The sequence below is a fragment of the Saccopteryx bilineata genome, chromosome 3, assembly GCF_036850765.1.
Source record: "Saccopteryx bilineata isolate mSacBil1 chromosome 3, mSacBil1_pri_phased_curated, whole genome shotgun sequence".
Lineage (NCBI taxonomy): Eukaryota > Metazoa > Chordata > Mammalia > Chiroptera > Emballonuridae > Saccopteryx > Saccopteryx bilineata.
In genome coordinates this window covers 285,019,766-285,033,500 of record NC_089492.1, presented here as the reverse complement: position 1 = coordinate 285,033,500, position 13,735 = coordinate 285,019,766, and the positions used below count along the sequence as shown (strand labels likewise).

Below are 13,735 nucleotides of genomic sequence, written 5' to 3'. Positions count from 1 at the left end.
GGAGCCAAGCGGTATGGGACCTTGAGGTCACAGCTCAGTGGCACCTTCTGAAAACTACAACATCTCAGGCACTGGACCCCAGCTGTCCCACTCAACCTTCCCCAATCCTCAGGGTCGCATCATCATTTCCATTTTACAGGAAGGAAAGGAGGCGGGGCCTGCGTAGGTTAGCTAACTGGACGTCAGTAACCGGTCGGGCCAGGAGTAGGAGAATGACGTGTGCTTGGCCCCAGTCCCCTGACCTTGCGTGCTGACAGTCTTCGTTGTCTGCTGTGTGCTGGGGACACCAGGCTGGGCCCACCAGACACCTTTTACTCCAGTTCCCTCTGAGCTCAGGAAAGGGGGCCTATCAGCACTTTTACCCACAGGGAAGCTGGTTAGGTAGCAGGTAACTGGCAGGACTCAGACTGGAACCCAGATCTGTGTGGGTCTCTGTCGAACGAAACTATAGTGGAGAGTATTGATCTGAGAAGATCTGGGGTTCTGGTCCAGACATTCGTGTTCAGGCAGATCGTGGAGCTTTCCTGTGTCTCATTGTTTTCGTGTGTAAAATGGAGTAAGAGTTCATGACTCAGCCACAGAGCTGCATGTGAGTGTACTCGCAGAAGGCCTGGGCCCGCTCGTGGAGATAACATCGGCTCACGGGGACCCCGTGCTTCCTGTCCCCGCCCTGACGGCAGTACCCAAGGGAGCCGCATCACTGGGCATGGGCCCCAGCCCCAGGGAGGCGGACTTCCCCTTCCCCGCCTGTGCCCATGTGCGCTCCCCACCCACCACCCGGGTTGTCATTTTCTAGGGTAGTGTCTGCTGCTTGTTAGCCATGAGGACAGGGTGAACTTGGAACAGGACAGGCAGGAAAACTGAGTCCTGCCAGCGCAGGGACTTGCTGTCAGTCCCAGGATGTCGCAGACACAGCTTGTGTGTCAGAGGGCCTGCAGGAAGCTCTTGCGCTTCTCTGGGCCTCGTTTTCCTCTTGTGTAGGAGGGGGTGGTCAGAGGGGGTTATGCCAGGAACAAGGCTTGTCATGTCATGCTGATGTTAACTTTTATCAGCCGTTACACTGCAAAATCGCTCTTTCTCTGCAGGAATAAAGGTGGTTGGATGGACAGTGAGCTCAACATGTTCATGCACCAGTACCTGCAGCCCAGCAGATAGTGGGCAGTCCGGAGCGGAGCCTGCGTGGGAAAGGGCGGCGCTGCTGGCCGCGCAGGGCCGCCACCAGGGCTGCGCGCTGCTCCTGTCTGTGGCCACCACCGTGAGAATGAAGCCTGTGTCACATACTGTTTTGAGCCCTCCAGCACTAGTTATGTGCCCCTCCGCCACCTGCTGCTGCAGGGAGATGTTCAGGCTCACACCCCTCCCAGGAGACTTTTTAAACGACAACCATGGACAGCATGGCACCAAGGAGTTAAGTCGAGTCTCCTCTCTGCTTTGTCAAGGTCACTTGATTGAGCATCATTGGAGTGCCTGCCAAGGTCCTGGGACCTCCCAGCATCACAGAATGCCCGCTGGGAGCTTTCAGCCAGGCACACCCCCTCCTCAGCCGTCACTGATGCTGACCCGTGCACACCTGTGCCCCCTGGGCCTGGCACATCTGCAGACGAGGCCACCTTAGGGGGTGGCTGGGTGTCTTCCTCGATTGCACTGTCGGGAGGCTGTCCCAGAAGGATGTGTGGCTTGGTCAGTTCAGTCCTTCAGCTTTCTTGGCTTGAAGATGCAGAGCCCTTCAGACATGTGTTGGTGGTGGGGCCCAGGGACGCCTTGGGTTTCAGGTGAGGCGGGGCCTGTGCCACTGAGGGGAGGAAAGATACTTCAAGGAGCTGGTGTTGGGGGGGGGTTGCCCCCTCCTAGTGCCTGTGCTATTGGAGGGGGCGGCTGTGACCGTGACAAGGAGGGATGTGACTCCCTGCTCTTCAGTGTCCCTTGTTCTAGTTTTGGTCCTTGGCCTTCGTAGTCTGGTTTTGTTGTTTGTGAAAGATGGTTTGGTCCAGGTCGTTAAAGGATGTTGTTGAAGGAAAGATGGTGGAAAGAAGGGGACGTTGGTGGCAGGCTGAGGGGAGCAGGCCCCTTTAGGATGGCTGGAGAAGGTGGAGTTGGCACAGAGCAGGCCCTCCGTTTGACCTCGCTCTGAGGAGCTCATGGGGTCTGAGAGCCCACCCCACTAGCTTGTTTGCATTCCTGTCATGCCCCTAAGAGACATGTGTCCACCCCCAGCTTGGCCCAAGCTGCCCTTGGCCACCCGTCTTCTGGACTAAGCCTCCTGTGCTAGTGATGCTGTTGTTGGCCAAGAGACAGTATGGGATCCCTGGGACCCTGCCTCACCCTCCCGACCCCCAGAGCCTCCGACTGACACACTTGTGGCCTCTTCCTGTTAACTGAGAAGTGTTTTCCATTGTTGATTTAGGAATTGTTACTGGTTAAAGTGGGGGCGGGTTCCTGTCTTCAGTGTGTTGACTGGGCACGCAGCCTTTGGGGACAGCCTTGGCAGCACAGGTCAGAGAACATGCTAGAAACAAGCAGCCCCTCTTCCAGCAAGAGGCAGGGCTCAGGCAGAAGGCTAGGGTTCGTCCTGCTGTTTCAAGTCTGCTGCTCCGGCGTTGGGATGTGAATCGGTGGCCTCTGCTTGCTGGTGGTGGCCACACAGGCGTCCTCCGGTCCCCGCTAGTCCTTCACACCCTCAGTCTCCTCTGTCGTGGGGAATGAAGCGATGGACTTGGCCAGAGTCGGCCTGTGGCGGGCGGACTCACCGAGGGTCCCGCAGGCCCGGATGGAGGTCACCTCGCAGCCTGCTGGGAGAATCAGCGTCACACAATTCCCATGAGTTTTGTGCTTTTGGGGGGAAAATTATTTAGTATAACTAAAGATGAATTTTTTTGAATGTAGCCCCTGGGCAATGAATGGAGTTTTGATCTTATACAATAAGTAAAATGAAATACATACCACCAAGGGAGAGACTTTCGAAAAGAATTGTGGCCAAAAACACTTTAATTTAATGCTGCTGACTTCGTTCTCTGTTTTTATGTTCATTTCCTGGAGTGCGAGACATGCTTGACACAGTGAGTTTTATCTCTGATGTATTTAAGGTGATATATTTGCCTGAATTACTCCTGTATCATTGCTGATAATATTGGAAAATAAAAATAGTTGGGAACCCTTTGTGAGATTTTCTTATTTGACTTCTTCTTCTGCAAGCTCCCTTTGACATAACTTGAGTCTGCAGGCTAGTAATTTTTAAAAAATATTGTATTGGGGGCCTGACCTGTGGTGGCGCAGTGGATAAAGCATCGACCTGGAAATGCTGAGGTCGCCGGTTCGAAACCCTGGGCTTGCCTGGTCAAGGCACATATGGGAGTTGATGCTTCCAGCTCCTCCCCACCTTCTCTCTCTGTCTTTCTCTCATCTCTCTCTCTCTCTCCTCCCTAAAATGAATTTTAAAAAAATTAAAAGAAAAAAAAGTGAGGGGCAGCTGACCTGTGGTGGCGCAGTGGATAAAAGCATCGACCTGGAACGCTGAGGTTGCCAGTTCAAAACCCTGGGCTTACCGCATCAAGGCACATATGGGAGTTGATGCTTCCTGCTCCTCCTCCCTTTCTCTCTCTCTCTTTCTCTTTCTCTCTGTCTCTCTTCTCTAAAATGAATTAAAAAATTAAAAAAAAAATTGTATTGGATTTATCAGAGTGACATTGGTTAATGAAATTGCAGGCTAGTATTTTCTAATTTTTTTTATTTATTCATTTTAGAGAGGAGAGGGAGAGAGAGAGAGAGAGAGGAGAGACAGAGAGAGAGAGAGAGAGAGAGAGAGGAGAGACAGAGAGAGAGAAGGGGGAGGAGCTGGAAGCATCAACTCCCATATGTGCCTTGACCAGGCAAGCCCAGGGTTTCGAACCGGCGACCTCAGCATTTCCAGGTCGACACTTTATCCACTGCGCCACCACAGGTCAGGCCAGGCTAGTATTTTCAACTGACCTTAACTTTGGGGGAAGTACCCTCTGTCATCTGCCTCTGGGTTCCTCCTCACTCTTGGACGAAATCTGATACTCGCAGAAAAACAAAAGGAGTAATCGATCTTTAAGGTCCAGGAAATCTAAAGTGATTTCTTTACAGATTTCACTATAACTTTAAACCATTCATTTCTCACTTTAAAAATCATGACTCAGACTAGTCCACCCTGGCTTGCTTTCTGAGAACTTGGTTGTGACCTTTCTTTCTTCCTTTTTTTGTTTTTTGAAGGGCCCGCGGCAGTGGCTGTGGGTCTGACTAGTCAGTTCCCCTGGCCTCAGCCCTATCCCCTGGGCAGTGCCACTGCCCACTGCTCGCTCCGATGGTCCCTTTCAGAGGCCGCCACCGTCTTAGTGGATGGCAGCCTCACCCTCCCCGTTTCCCAGACTACAAACTTGGCATCATCCCAGACCCCACCGTCACAAGCTGCATCTAACCTGTCAGTTTCTGTCTTCAAAATACTTCCAGGCCCTGGCCACTTTACCCCCTTCCCCCCAAACAGTCCCTCCTCTGCCCCAGGTTACTGCCGCCTAACTCGGCCCCTCCCCCCACCCAGCCCCCTTGTGCTTGTGTTCCAGGCAGCAGCCAGAGTGACCTTGACATAGATTTTTAAAATAGAGCTCAGATCAAGTTACTTCTCTGCTCAAAACACTGCTCCAACCTGACCAGGTGATGGCGCAGTGGATAGAGTGTAGGACTGGGATGCAGAGGACCCAGGTTCGAGACACCAAGGTCGCCAGCTTAAGCGCGGGCTCATCTGGTTTGAGCAAAAGCTCACCAGCTTGAACCCAAAGTCGCTCCCTCCAGCAAGGGGTTACTCGGTCTGCTGAAGGCCCACGGTCAAGGCACATGTGAGAAAGCAATCAATGAACAACTAAGGTGTTGCAACGCGCAATGAAAAATTAATGATTGATGCTTCTCATCTCTCCATTCCTGTCTGTCTGTCCCTGTCTATCCCTCTCCCTGACTCACTCTCTGTCTCTGTAAAAAATATAAATAAATAAAATTAAAACAAAACAAAACAAAAAACACTGCTTCGGTTCCCTGTCCCACCCGGGACGAGGCCAAGTCCTTGCAGTGGCCCTTGGGGGTCTGCACTGCCTCCGACTGCCCCTCACTTCCCCCGACTGCCTCTGCTTCAGCCACAGTGGCTCCTGCACTTTCTTGAAACTGCTCAGCCAGCACGCTGCTCCGTGAGGGCCTTGGCCCTACCCAGTCCTCTGCTTTGTTCTTCCAGACCTCAGCACAGCTAACTCCTTTATCTCCAAATGTGCCGAAATCTTCCCTCATTGCCCAGTTCTCCCCGGACCACCTTACTTCAAGTCCCTCCTTCCCTGTTCGTGGCATCTCTGAGTCCCCTCCCCAAGCCACATGTGTAGTGTGCATGCCTTTCATAACAGTCATCCCCTGACATATATTGTTATGTGCCTCTACCTTCCAGAACAGGAGCTCTGAAGGGCTGAAGTGGTTGTCTGGGTTTTTTTGTTTGTTTGTTTGTTTTTTGTTTTTTGTATTTTTCTGAAGCTGGAAACGGGGAGAGACAGTCAGACAGACTCCCACATGTGCCCGACCGGGATCCACCTGGCACGCCCACCAGGGGCGATGCTCTGCCCACCAGGGGGCGATGCTCTGCCCCTCCGGGGCGTCGCTCTGCTGCGACCAGAGCCACTCTAGCGTCTGGGGTAGAGGCCAAGGAGCCATTCCCAGCGCCCGGGCCATCTTTGCTCCAATGGAGCCTTGGCTGCGGGAGGGGAAGAGAGAGGCAGAGAGGAAGGGGGGGGGGGTGGAGAAGCAAATGGGCGCTTCTCCTATGTGCCCTGGCCGGGGATCGAACCCGGGTCCTCCGCACACCAGGCCGACGCTCTACCGCTGAGCCAACCGGCCAGGGCTGTCTGGGTTTTTTTATGCATGTGTGCCAAGCATCTGAGACCAGTGCCTGGCACAGAATCAGAACTCAGTCAGTACTTGCTGAATTAACGAGTCCTGTCCTGATAACACAGTCCACACGTTTCTCAGCCCTCTAGGAATGGAGGCCAGAAAAAAATGCTACTGGACATTCCCTATAGGTTGTGCAAGGGTCGAGACACGTTCAAGTGTTCCAATCTCAGCAGCTGGAGGGATGATGGAGCCTGGGGGAATGGAGTCCAAGATGTAATTCCCCCAAAGCCCAGTGGCTTTCAAACTTATTTTTTTACCCTGACCCATAATTAGGTTTATGTCGTGATCCAGTACACACATATAGATAGGTGTAAGTGAAACCAAAAAATTTTTAATCATTACTCTGCAATCCACAGGTATTTTCTCCTTAAAAAGCAGCTGTTTGGCCTGACTTCTGGTGGCACAGTGGGATAGAAAGTCAACCTAGAACACTGAGGTCGCTGGTTCAAAACCCTGGACATTCCTGATCAAGGCACATATGGGAGTTGATGCTTCCTGCTCCTCCCCACTTCTCTCTCTTTCCCCTCTCTAAAATCCTTTAAAAAAAAAGAAGAAGAAGAAGAAGCTGTTTGCCTTGGTCCAATAGCTCAGTTGGTGAGTGCGTCATCCCAATACACCAAGGTTGTGGGTTCCATCCCTGGTCAGGGCATATACGAGAAACAACCAGTGAACATGTAAATAAGTGGAATAGCAAGCTGATGTTTCTCTCTAAAAAAAATTTAGTGAGGCCCTGGCCGGTTGGCTCAGTGGTAGAGCGTTGGCCTGGCGTGCAGGAGTCCCAGGTTCGATTCCCAGCCAGGGCACACAGGAGAAGCGCCCATCTGCTTCTCCTCCCCTCCCCCTCTCCTTCCTCTCTGTCTCTCTCTTCCCCTCCTGCAGCCGAGGCTCCATTGGAGCAAAGATGGCCCGGGCGCTGAGGATGGCTCTGTGACCTCTGCCTCAGGCGCTAGAGTGGCTCTGGTGGTAACAGAGCAACGCCCCGGATGGGCAGAGCATCGCCCCCTGGTGGGCGTGCCGGGTGGATCCCAGTGGGGCACATGCGGGAGTCTGTCTGACTGCCTCCCCTGTTTCTGGCTTCGGAAAATTACAAAAAAAAAAAATTTAATGAAATAAAGCGGTTCAGTTGCAGCTGTTTGCAACTTGCTAAGTTGTTCCCCAGCTACTCCCGGTGATGACCTGTAGTCTGAGAAGGGTGTTCTACACCAGTGTTTTTCAACCACCGGTCCGCAAAAGAGTTAACCACCCTGATGTCGTATGAAGATTATGGAGCCTATAATCTCTGGGTTTATAATCTTCGTATGACATCAGGGTGGTTAACTCTTAAGAGGGCTGGCAGTAGACACTGTCTACACCAGGGGTCAGGAACCTATGGCTCGCGAGCCAGATGTGGCTCTTTTGATGGCTGCATCTGGCTCGCAGACAAATCTTTAATAAAAAAAATAATAACGTTAAAAATATAAAACATTCTCATGTATTACAATCCATTCATTTCCTACCGCTCATGTTCATGGTTGCAGGTGGCTGGAGCCAATCACAGCTGTCCTCTGGGACAGCACCAAATTTTTATTGGATAATGCATAACATACACGGGTCATTGTATGGCTCTCATGGAATTACATTTTAAAATATGTGGCATTCATGGCTCTCACAGCCAAAAAGGTTCCTGACCCCTGGGCTATACCATGTTGCCTCACTTGATTCCCAGGCAAGGCCAGACTCATTCCTGTGGTTTCTCAGCATACCTCTTCCCTCCAGTGAGAGTTCTGGGGAATCCGAGAGGCTGGGATTTATGGCCCTCAACAACCATGTCCACATTTCATCACAAAGAGTATGTAGCCAGGAATATATTTGTGTTTCAAGTCAGGATCCTCCTCACAGATGTCAGCTAAACTCACCCTATCTTCCCGACAGTTTTCTTTTTCTCTGAGTCAGACTGTTAAGCTTGATATGAGAACGGTCAGCTGTTACTGAGAGAGTACCACGTGCCACACTTTTGTGCATGAACCCAAACCCTTTCAAAAACCCAGTGGTCTCTTTTCCTCTGTAGCAAAGGGGAAACTCATTATTAGTTCAGCAAAATATTCGAGAACATACAATGTGTTTAATAACCATGGTTCTAAGCATTGGAGGTACAGCAGTGAATGAGGTGGATAAAAAATCCTGCTTTTATGGAGCTTGTATGTTAGTAGGCAGGGGAAGATGGGGGAGGCAGACAACAGGCAAAACCACACAGTAAAAGACATAGCATGTCAGAAGGTCAGGACTATTAAATGAGGCAGGGAAGGATGAGGGAGGGTGTAACTAGCATGGACGTGGGGAGAGTATCATTGAGGAGACATTTGAAGAGACTTGAGTGAAACCATGTGGATGTTTGTGGCAGGGCATTCTAGGCAGGGGGATCAGCATGTGCAAAGGTCCTGAGGTGGGAGCATGCCCAGTATCTTTTTTTTTTTTTTTTTTTTTTATTCATTTTAGAGAGGAGAGGGAGAGACAGAGAGAGAGAAGGGAGGGAGGAGCTGGAAGCATCAACTCCCATATGTGCCTTGACCAGGCAAGCTCAGGGTTTTGAACCGGCGACCTCAGCACTTCCAGGTCAATGCTTTATCCCACTGCGCCACCACAGGTCAGGCCATGCCCAGTATCTTTAAGACACTAAATGAGACGAGAGTGGCTGGAGCAGAGTGAGAGAGGTGGGGCATAGTAAGAGATAAGATGTTCCCCAGAAAGCAGACCCTCAAGCAGAGGGCTCCTGCATGCTCATTCTATTTTGTAGAATAATCCCAGAGGAGGGGAGAAAAGTTAGAAGCAGAGAGAGCTAACAGGAAGAAGCATTTTAGAGGTGGCCACCATCAAATGGGACTGCACAATGAACAGACTGTGACCCCAAGAAGCCGTGGAAAGGAGTCTCAGCACCATTTCTTGGTGGGGAAAAAGGAGGAAGACTTTATCCACTGTCTCCTCTTCCCATTGGTTGAAGATTTGCCCCTGGGGCACTGGAACCTGCAACCTGGCAATACCAGTGTTTGCAGGGACAGGAAACACAAAGTCCATGAGTGGGTCACTGGGAGTAATGGGGAGAGGGCCTCCATTTCCACCCTCTGCTTCCTGTACCCGTGTAGTCTAGCCCTAGGGGATACAGTGGCATACCTCAGCTTCCTGGAGAGCAGAGCTGCATGCAGGGGACAGTCCCAGAGCTAAGCCTTTCAGGCTATGCCACTTAGGTGCTGGGATTTTTGGTAAGATCAGTGGATCCTTTAGTCAGATACCCACTGTCCCCAAAGTGGGTCCCTTGGTGTGAGGCAATATGTAGTTACCATGTTGCTCTCTCAGGTGACCTGAAGCCCTCAGATGGAGGTGCAGGGGAAGGCTGGCAGGCAGGTCAGACAAGCCCATATCTGGAGTAGTATCCATATCAGTAAGTATCAATCACTCCCCTTCAGGGCGGAAGGGGGTCTGTTATAATCGTTTGCCACGGGTGGCTGGCGGTCCCTTGGAGATTGGCATATGGAGGGCTCAGCGTCAGCAGCGGCAGGACTTACACGAGCCGGCAGGAGAGGAGTCCAGGCCTCTTCACTCCCATCACCACGGCTGGCCTGTTCTTGGGTCCCTTGTCCCTGTACTAGGTGGCTGAGGAGAGAGGCTGGCTGACATCTACTAGCCACACCAGCCATCCCCGTTGGTTTTTGACCATCTCCCCTGCAGCGAAGATTCCCTGATGGGTTTGAAACGTGAGACACAAAGATTTTTTTTTTTTTTTTTTAAAAAGGTTTTTTTTTTATTTATCCATTTTTATTAGAGAGAGAGAGATTGGAAAGAGACAGAGAGAACAGGGGGAGGAGCAGGAAGCATCAACTCCCATATGTGCCTTGACCAGGCAAGCCCAGGGTTTTGAACCGGCAACCTCAGCATTCCAGGTTGAGGCTTTATCCACTGCACCACCACAGGTCAGGCAATGAGACACAAAGATTTAATTACCTGTGCCCGCCCGACCAGGCGGTAGCGCAGTGGATGGAGTGTCGAACTGGGATGCAGAAGGACCCAGGTTCAAGACCCCAAGGTCACCAGCTTGAGCGCAGGCTCACCTGGTTTGAGCAAAAGCTCACCAGCTTGGACCCAAGGTCACTGGTTCCAGCAAGGGGTTATTCGGTCCGCTGAAGACCCGCGGTCAAGGCACATATGAGAAAGCAATCAATGAACAACTAAGGTGTAGCAATGCACAACGAAAAACTAATGATTGATGCTTCTCATCTCTCTGTCTGTCTGTCCCTGTCTATCCCTCTGTCTCTGTAAAAAAAATAAATAATTACCTGTGCCCCCTCCCATTGCTCATGATTGGTTCATCGTCTCACCTTTTCCCAGGTTCCCTTTGGCCCAATCTTCCAACCTTTTTTTTCCTAGACAACTGACCACCACCCAAGTCATTTGCCGCAGCCCAGGAGATGATGTATATCTGCTCCTCAGACCGTTCCCCCCCATCATGGATGGATGAAGAATTGTACAGCTCAGTGGGAGCTGTCCACTGGGAGGACTAACCTTTGTCCTTGCCCTTCAGAGCCACTCCTGAGAGGCTGTCATGGCAAGAGAGGCAGCTGTCCCCTTCCAGCTGGTACAGACATACCACCCAGTTCTTGTTTACTTGCCTCACATCTTTTAACAGCCTTATTCAGATACAGTTTATATACAATAAACTGCAGGTGTTGAAACTGTACAATTTACTAAGTTTGGATACATATATGGATCTGTCATAAATGCAAGTATCTATTAAGAGGCCAGTGAATAACAAATTGTGGTGTATCCATACAGTGGAGACTACTCAGCAATAAAAATAATTGATACACACAACAATACGGATGCATCTCAAAATAATTATGCCAATTGAAAAAGATACATACAATATCGGTATGCATCCATCTGTATAAAACTTTAGAAGATGTAAACTATAGTGATAGAAAGATCAGATGGGATCAGGGAGAGATGACGAAGGGACACTATGAACATTCATGTGCAAGTCTCTGTATGTAGGATTTTTCTTCCTTGGATAAGTGCCTAGGAGTAGAATAACAGGATCACATAGTGGGTGGATGTTTAACTATTTTAAAAGAAAAGTTTTGCCCTGGCTGGATAGCTCAGTTGGTTAGAGCATCGCCCCAAAAGCACAGAGATTGCCGGTTTGGTCCCCCGTCAGGGAACATACAAGAACAGATAGATGCTCCGCTCTCTCTTTCTCCCCCCCTCCTTCCTCTCTTACACAAAATCAATAAATAAAATTTTAAAGTTTTACTGAGTTGTAATCTACATATCATAAGACTCATGCATTTTGAATGTACAATTCAACCATTTTAGCAAATTTACAAGTTGTGTAGCCATCGCCACCATCCAATTTTAGAACCTGTTTATCAAGCGTCTACGGCCATACCACCCTGAACGTGCCTGATCTCGTCTGATCTCGGAAGCTAAGCAGGGTCGGGCCTGGTTAGTACTTGGATGGGAGAATCTGTTTATCATTCCAAAATGATCCCTCGTGCCCATTTGCAGTAACTTCCTTTTCCTACCCTAGACCCTGGGAACCCCTAATATATTTTCTGTCTCTAGAGATTTTCCCATTCTGGACATTTTATATAAATTGAATAATGCCATGTGTGGTCCTTGGGTCTGGCTTCTTTCACTCAGCATAAGTTTTACAAACCTGCAGCCTGTTTTGCTATTAACAATGTCCTTCAAAGAACAAAAAGTTCATTTTCACAAAGTCCAATTTATGAATTTTCTCTTTTATAGATTGTGCTTTTGGGGTCATATCTAAGAAATTTCTGCTTGATCCAAGGTCACAAAGATTTTTTCTTAGGTTTCTTGCAATTAGGTCTATGATCCATTTTGAGTCAGTTTTTACAGATGGTACAAAAACAGAGGGTTCTGCGATTTTTGTGCTAGGTACGTCTTTGGCATATGAATAGCCAATTGTTCCTGCACCATTTGCTGAAAATGAAGACTTTCTCCACTGAAACGCCTTTGTATTTTTGTCAAAAATTAATTGATAGTATAAATATGAGGTTAGTTCTGTACTTTTATTCTGTTCCAATGATCTCTTTAAATACCTTGATGCTAGTACTACACTCTTGATCACTGTAGCTTTATAATAAGTCTTGCAGCAGGTACTATAGGTCATCTGACTTTGTCCTTTGTTTTCAGAATTGTTTTGACTCTCTAGGTCCTATGCGTTTCCATATGAATTTTAAAAACTGTCAATTTCTACGAAGAAATTTACTGCAATTTTTACTGGGATTGCATTGAGTCTATAGGTCTGTTTGGAGGGAATTGATAACTTAAAATTTTTGAGTCTTTCTATTCATAAACACAGTATCTCTCCAAATGATTTGATCTTTGGTTTCTCAACATTTTATAATTTTTAATATGCAGATCCTATACTTTTTTATCCTTAAGTATTTCATTTTTATATTTCTTGATGCTATTTTAAATGACATTTTTTAAATTTTCAACTTTTGATTGCTTGTTGCTTATGTGTAGAGATACAATTGTTTTGTATATTGGGTGGTATACCCTGCCACTTTAAAAAAAACCTGTTAAGCCTGACCTGTGGTGGCGCAGTGGATAAAGCGTCAACCTGGAAATGCTGAGGTCGCCGGTTCGAAACCCTGGGCTTGCCTGGTCAAGGCACATATGGGAGTTGATGCTTCCAGCTCCTCCCCCTTCTCTCTCTCCTCTCTCTCCCTCTTTGTCTCTCTCCCTCTCTCTCTCCTCTCTCTCCTCTCTAAAAATAAATAATAAAAAAAAAACCTGTTAAAATTCTAGTCACTTTTCTGTAGATTCTATGAGATTTCTATTATGCTGTGAATTAAGGCAGTTTTACTTCTTCCTTTTTAATCCAGACGCCTGTACGATTGCACTGGCTAGAACTCTAGTGTAACGTTGAAGTGGGGACAGCAGACACCTTTACTTTTCCTGATCTTAGGGAGAAAGCACTTTTTTTTTTTTGTAAAGCACTGTCTCTTATGATTAAATATGTTGATAACTGTAGGTGTTGCCTTTGATCAGGATGAGGAAGTCCCCTCCAGTCCTGGCTTGTTGGAAGATGTTTAAAAATCAGAAATTAATGTTGAATTTTGTCAAATGCTGGGACATCCCTCTAAGGTAAAAGACATATTGTGGCATTCCCACTTCCAACCACTAAGAAAAAGGGACAATACTTGGTAGATTTTTCTGCATCTATTAAAATTGCTTTTCTTTTTGTCTATTAATTTGGGAATAACATTAAATTTTTTATACTGATTAATTTTTAAATGTTCTGGGCAAATCACTTATCTTAGGGCTCCATTTTTTGTTTTGTTTGCAAAATGGGACAATAAAACACACCTTAAAGCACATTTATAAGGCTGGCATGCATTGGCATATGGAAAGTACCTGGCGCATAGTAGACGCTCCATATAAAGTTACTCATATTTTATAAACTGTATCCATATCTTACCCTGCCTCTCTGTCCCTCCTTCAGGCAGGGACTCCTCTTAACTCTAACCCGTCACCCAGTGCCTCGACACACGATAAATACTTGAAAGAAAGTGTGAAAAAGTGAGTTGCCAGCTGCCGCAGACCCTGCCCGCCCAAGATATCGCACCGCAGCATCCCACTGCTAAGGAGCAGCGTGCGGTCCAAATTCTGAAACTTCTTTGGCGTACGCTGTGTAGCCCCATCCAGACCAATCAGAGCTCGCCTCCCAGGAGCCCTCCCCATTTCGAAAACAATGACTCCAGAAGTTGACCAATCAGCTGCTGAACAACTCTGTTAG

The 13,735-nt window shown here is 48.3% G+C and overlaps 1 protein-coding gene across 5 annotated transcripts in view; it reads left to right on the top strand.

The window, feature by feature from the left end:
* Positions 1-3,156, top strand: part of MFN2 (mitofusin 2) — a 30,754-nt gene extending 27,598 nt beyond the window's left edge. For all 5 annotated transcript variants that reach the window (XM_066270422.1, XM_066270423.1, XM_066270419.1 and 2 more), the window contains one exon: positions 1,086-3,156. In XM_066270422.1, the coding sequence (XP_066126519.1) occupies positions 1,086-1,155 (70 nt within the window). In that variant the 3' untranslated portion in view covers positions 1,156-3,156. The remainder of the gene's footprint in view (positions 1-1,085) is intronic.
* Positions 3,157-13,735: the final 10,579 nt, after the last annotated feature.